The sequence below is a fragment of the Tinamus guttatus genome, unplaced genomic scaffold, assembly GCF_059628265.1.
Source record: "Tinamus guttatus ecotype Peru unplaced genomic scaffold, ASM5962826v1 Tinamus_guttatus_pri_ptg000242l, whole genome shotgun sequence".
Classification (NCBI taxonomy): Eukaryota; Metazoa; Chordata; class Aves; order Tinamiformes; family Tinamidae; genus Tinamus; species Tinamus guttatus.
Window position 1 is genome coordinate 2334931 of NW_028288776.1, and position 6271 is coordinate 2341201.

Below are 6271 nucleotides of genomic sequence, written 5' to 3' on the forward strand. Positions count from 1 at the left end.
ATATTTATACCTTACCTAATTAATAGAAGATAAATGAGTTGAGCTGCTTTATAGAAGGATAAAAACATAATTGCAAAATAGTTTATTTTCAAATATCTTTTAACAAAAGTCTTTACTGTCTTCAAGGGTGCAAAGTAAAATTTCCCTCTAGAACACAGAAGCACCAAAAGTGATCTGTTATAGTTTTAATGTTGGCAGTTTGTCTTTCAGCAAGACAGGTTCAGTAACATTGCCCTGCTTAGTAGTCCACAGTAACACAGTCCATAGTCATTACCAGCAGTTCGTAGGCAGCAATCACTTACAAGTGAAATTTTCTTCTGCTTGTGTCCATTTCTCTGCGCTGAAATTCAAAACAAAGATTATTAATCAGCAAATTCATGTAAGAGGATAGAAACACCTCAAGGTGATGAGTCCATAAGTCTGCTGCATGGATTACATCAGAAGTATTAGAACTCTTATTTTTTTTTCCTGATACAGCTTTGAACACACATTTTTTTAAGTTTTGCCAATCAGCTAATGCAATTTCATGGTAAAATGACTGGAAAAGTCATTTGTCACTGCCTATAGTGATACTTCCATTTCACTTAGAGTTGTGCTTAAGTTACCTTCCATTCACTATTAATAAGTGGCTTGTATGCAAATAGCTTGATCATTTTTACATTAGGATTCTTCCATTCACTCTGCACGAGAAGAGCTCTAGCAAAGCTTACTAGGCAGTAAGCTTACACTAGGGAAGCTTTTTTCCACACTTGCTTTTAACTGTCCGTGTTAAATTACATTCTGCAAATAACTAGCCATATATTGATATATATCAACCCTGCTGTTTTTATTTTTCAACTGCAATACTGCAGAACAGTTCTACTTTACCTGTTTCTATAAAAGCACCTCTAAGGGTGTTTCAACTGAATGCTTACTATTGAAAACTTTTACTGTTGCTATTTACCCTGAGATCTGTGGTTATATTTTATAATGTCAGTTTTATTATCTGCTCCCAAACAGAACTCGTATCATTAGTTTAAAACATACCTTATGAATCCATTCATATTCTCCAAATTTAGAATCAAAGGTGCCTTTCTGAAGGGACCTCAGCTTTAAGGTAAAACGTGGCCCAAGTTCTTGAATCCCCACTTTCTTTTCACTCTTGAAGATATACCTTCAAGAGAAAACAACAAAGCAATTATAAGAAAGCTCTCTCATTTACAAGTTGAGGAAATGGGATGGGGGGAGTTACCTGTGGAATCTGAAAAAGATGTAGTCTCGCTGATTGTGAAACGTGGCTACTTGTCTTCCAATGAACTGAGGATCGTGTGGGAAGAGAGAAGCAAACATGCGACCAATAGAATGGCCAAGACGTGTTGTAAAATTATTCAGGATTACTTCAGGGACATGTTCTGTGGGCTCTTTACCTTTTCGCTGGAAAGTCATTAATGGATAATACCAAATTATTTTATTATGTTACCAGAGGCAAGTTTTAAGTTTAAAGTAAAATAGAGAAAAAACATCAGGGGCCAACTTTAAACATTTAGAAAAACGATTCAGACATGCTAAATTTATATACAGGTGAAGCAACAGGCATAATATAAAACTGTTTGGTTCAACAACATAAATTTAAAGTATAAATGGGTAATTTTGCATTCCCTGTCTTCTGCACCAATTTCCAGGCCTAGCAGCACCCCCTACAACAAAGGATCAGTTTAGCCCTTACAGGAGTCTGAATCTCTGGACTATTGCCATATAAATGTATCTGGGCTAGCTTTTAATGAGAGCACATGAAATTTGAGAATTACCTCTTTCAGTAAAGGACAACAAAAGGCATTTTACTGCAAATTATTTAGGGCTAAGTAAGTAATACTACAATGCTATAAGGGTAAATAGAGCTAAGTTTTATTCAAGGCCAGCAATTGCTTTCCCTAGAGTTGTACGGTATCGGCTGTCTTTGGCAGACAATTAAAGAAATTAAGCAGAAACTATGAAATTGAAAATATGCTGCTTATGGAACTGGAACATTTTGGTCCTTGGCCTTAAAGAGTGTTTGTGTTTATGCACACACACTCCGCATTTGTGTGTGTGGTATGTGTACACATACAGAGTTACATGTACAAAATAGGCATATATGAATTGTTCATAAATACAAAAAATCCTTAAGAGATCAGCAGAAGCTCACAAAACTGCAATCAGTTTTGAGAGTTAAAATATATTTATCATTAGACAATGCACTGCACATTTTATACCTCTGTTGGTGGAGCCTCACCTTTATCTCCTTACGCAAACGGACACTGCTCATTCTGAAGTGAGCAGTTGGGCCATCAGGCAAGTGACTTAAAACAAGACCATCTGTTCACCGAGTTAAAGAAAAGCTGACGAAATTCAACGTAATTTAGAGAGCAACATGTTCTGTGAAATGTCATGTTACGGTATAACACTATATGCCTGATTTACAAGGTTTTATTATTTTTCCTCAAGTATGTTAATAAGCTAATTAACTAGCTTTCTGCTGTATGTTCATTAAAAGTTTGTTTTAATAGCTGAATGGAAATGTATTGTAGCACTTTGTCTTACTAATTAATAATGGCTCATCTAGTTAGTAAAATTAAATGAAACTCTGGTCAGAAAAAACTATTAATAAATCCAACTGTAAAGCTTAGAGAAACAGAATGCCATCTATCTATGCCCTTAAACAAAGTTATTTTCTTTGTTTGAATAATTTCAAGTCCCATTAATCATTAGATACTTAAATGATTAGTTATCTTTCTTCATAGTACCACAGAATGCTTAGGGTTGGAAGGGACCTCTAGAGATCACCTGGTCCAACCCCCCTGCACACGCAGGGTCACCTAGAGCACGTGGCACAGGACTGCGTCCAAGCGGGTTTTGAAGATCTCCAGAGAAGGAGACTCCACAACCTCTCTGGGCAGCCTGTTCCAGTGCTCTGTCACCCTCACTGTTAAATTTTTTTTCCTTAAGTTCCTGTGGAACTTTTGGTGCTTCAGTTTGCAGCCATTTCCTCTAGTTCTGTCAGTGGTCACCACTGAAAAGAGACCAGCACCATCCTCTGCACTTTCTTCAGCTTTACAATTACAGATGTAAACTGCAGTGAAGAGAAAAAAAAAATAAAGTAACATCATATGTCTTTGGTACATACTAAACTCTCTTTTTCCCCAAAAGTCCTAGATATCTTTTTTATCTTATGCCTAAATATCTTTTTTTTCCCCCAAAATGCCTAGAGCTAGTACCTCTATTTTAATACACAAAGGATACTTGGTATTTTGCGATCTTCATTAATGACGATTAAATCTGTGAAGTCTCTTGCAATACACTGTGGAATAATTCTTTTCAAAGCCAATCCTCTTCGGTAGTAGACATGCGAGTTAGGTATAACAGTAGACAGTTGTTCACAGAATCTCACTGTTCTCTGCAAGACCGGTGGGTTAATTTTCAATCTTAAACTTAAATATACAGCCAAATTCAAAGAAGGATTGATGGTTATTCATTCTGACTGCTTTTCTTTTCTCTCTCTCTCTTTTTTTTTTTTTTTTTTAAAGAGACATCAGGAGTAGTAATATTGCTCGATTGCTGGAGATTTTTTTCTTGATTTCTATGGTACTGCATGTTAGAACTGTATTTTTCATTTTTATTTAGGATGTATTTGAGTAAAGACTGCAGTTCCCTCCAGGCTGCAGCACACAAGAGATTTCTTTTAAGAGGAATATTTTCTTCTCAATCATAGTCAAATAGAAAAAAAATTCAAAAGCAACCCCTCTAGAAATCATTATTTATTAAGGACATCAATTTACAAAATTTTGTTAACATTTCAAAACACAACATAAATATTACGTGAGGTACTCTCCCTGTACCTGAGTTTTCAGATGGTTTCGGGTTGCCATTTTCCCATTCTTAAATCTACTTCTTTTATAGTTTTCACGAAATGTCAAAAATGTCCCCAAGTAACTAATGCAAAAGGGAACAAATCCATGACTTCTCTTTTAATGAAAGAACAGAGCTAAGGAAAAACTACAGGTTATTTACAAAAAGGTTATCAAAAAAATCAGATAGGAGCAGTTGTTTTCAGTTTGCTAGTTTTTCAGCTTAAGATTGCATGAAGTGATTATGGGCTAGTAAATCTTGTTATATTTGAAAGGTAATTTAATTCTCTCAGGCAAATGATGACCATCTTGAGCACTTCTAGAACCCAAAGTATGTGTGTCGTGATCAAACACTTTAGTATCAAACTAATTGACTAACGATTTAGCATTAAGATATCTCTTGCTCAAACAGCTGACTTTACCTCTACGTAGAGGCTACAACAAGGTTGTATTTTTAAATTATTCCTACAACAAAACTGGATTTACTAATTGTAGTATGAATCTTGGCTATTCTATAACCGTTCCCTAAATAAAGCATACCTACCCCACGAGGTCTATCTGATGTTGTTATAAGAATCTTGGGAATCGTCTGTCTGTTGAAATATGGTGCAAATTCATCAGTTGATTCATCAAAAGCAACCTGGAAGTGGAGAAATCTTGTTACTGTACCACATACTGAATAGTTAAGGAACAATTGTTCAATCTGATCTAAATCCATATGAAATTAAAAGTTAGTAGGGAAGAAAAAAAAAATCAGTTCACAAATATTTATCCTATAATTAATCAGACCAAGACATACTTTTAAAACATATTTTATAATATAGTGAAAAATGGCAGACATGTTTTGCTACCGACAATAATGTAAAGAGCAAGTATCTAAGGCAGACAATAAAGAATGGCATCATCCTCTAAGGCATTCATCGCATGCAAAAAATAACCCCCCAAAAGCTTAATAGGAAAGAACATTAAGTTTCTTCAATCCATTTTAAATCATATTTGCATATATATAAAAAAATACAGAAACAAAAGTTACCTCTTCGTCATTGGGATCTACAGTTGTTTCATCATATACTCTCTGATTTTCAATTGTCTTTGGCACAGGTTTTGGAGGCGCCTAAAATATAGTTTTTTAACACAATATACACATTATTTTTAAATATACTGTGACCAATGTTCATACAACATCTCATGTAAGCTTCAATAACATCATCACCGTGGTTAAGAATATGTGTGGATAATGGGACACCACAGAGCATCCTATGAAAGAAAAACGTGCTAGGGCTGTAAAACTGCTTAGTTTCAATCTAATGAAGAAATGTTATTAAAAAAAAAAATAGAAGTGGAGCTTTGTTATCTGTGGAAGAAGCAAAAAACAAAAACTACTTCCTTCTGCAACACATTTTACCCATGAAACCTACAATTTCATGACTAACACTATGCAATAGCCAACCTGCTGATACAGTATGCCCTTGTGATATTATAGTAACACAGGAATCAACAACTTATTGTTCAACAGGTATTGCCAAGGTGCATTTGGATTTGCTCAGGGAAAAAGGGAAGCCAAACCCTTGCTCATGGTTTGGACAAGGCCAGGAGCTCTTTAGCTCCCAAAGAGGCTTCCCAAGATACTCTCTGAAGATGCTAAGCCTGCACAGGAGGTGCTTGGACCCGATAGCTGTGGCCACCGGGAAGCAGCTCAGAGAACATAGCCCCACAGCAGCCAGGCCCTGCTCTTACACCTCCACGGGGATAAAGCAAGTGGGATGATGAACACCAGGACAAAACCACGACCCAGGCGCTTACCTGGTCCCCGAGGGCCTCTCGCTCTTTCCGGCGCTTCTTCCTACTCGCCAGCTTCTCCTGTGGGCACAACGAGGCGCCGTTAGCCGCGGACCCGGCCCAGCCCGCCCCACCACTCGCCCCACCACTCGCCCCGCCGCCGCCGCCGCCGCACCTTGCGCTGCTGCTGCTTCCAGCGCTGGAACATGAAGTGGCGCCGCTGCTTGTTCTTGATCTCGGACACGCTGAAGGTGGGCGGGAAGAGCACCCGCTCGGCAGCGGCCCCGGCCGCCGGGGCCGCGCTGCAGCCATCGCCGCTGGCCGCCATGCCGCCGCGCGCAGGAAGTCACCCCTCCCCGCCAGCCCCGCCGCTCTGCGCCTGCGCCGACCGGAAGGCGGGAGCGCTGTGGGCGGGGGGGGGGGGGGTGAAGGGTGGCAGCGCGGCGCGCGCAGGCGCACACGGCGCTCCCGAGCAGCCGTTGGGAGGGCGGGGCAGGCACTGAGGCAGCGCGCGCGGCCTCGGCCGTTGGGCGTGCGGCGGTGGCGGGGCGGGCTGTGTGTGCGCAGGTCGGGCTGAGGCGCAAGGCATGTGCCGTGTCCCCAGGTGTCCCTCACTGCAGAGGGGAAAA

At 39.7% G+C, this 6271-nt stretch overlaps 1 protein-coding gene across 1 annotated transcript; it reads right to left on the reverse strand.

Moving 5' to 3' along the window:
- Positions 1 to 275: 275 nt before the first annotated feature.
- RPF1 (ribosome production factor 1 homolog) lies at positions 276 to 5989 on the reverse strand. Its single transcript, XM_088526057.1, has 9 exons — positions 5818 to 5989; positions 5667 to 5723; positions 4897 to 4977; positions 4408 to 4503; positions 3259 to 3412; positions 2252 to 2334; positions 1232 to 1413; positions 1027 to 1153; positions 276 to 340 (listed from the first exon to the last, which is right to left on the reverse strand). The coding sequence occupies exons 1-9, from the start codon at positions 5968 to 5970 to the stop codon at positions 299 to 301; spliced, it is 975 nt and encodes a 324-aa protein (XP_088382183.1). The 5' UTR covers positions 5971 to 5989; the 3' UTR covers positions 276 to 298.
- Positions 5990 to 6271: the final 282 nt, after the last annotated feature.

Excerpts from the sequence above, each read along its gene's own strand:
- RPF1 (XM_088526057.1), bottom strand. The coding sequence starts at position 5,970 with ATGGCGGCCAGCGGCGATGGCTGCAGCGCGGCCCCGGCGGCCGGGGCC. Across the intron at positions 2,335-3,258 it reads TGAAGATCGCAAAATACCAA|ATGGTCTTGTTTTAAGTCAC; the intron begins GTATCCTTTGTG and ends CTCGGTGAACAG. Across the intron at positions 341-1,026 it reads AATATGAATGGATTCATAAG|CGCAGAGAAATGGACACAAG; the intron begins GTATGTTTTAAA and ends TTTGAATTTCAG.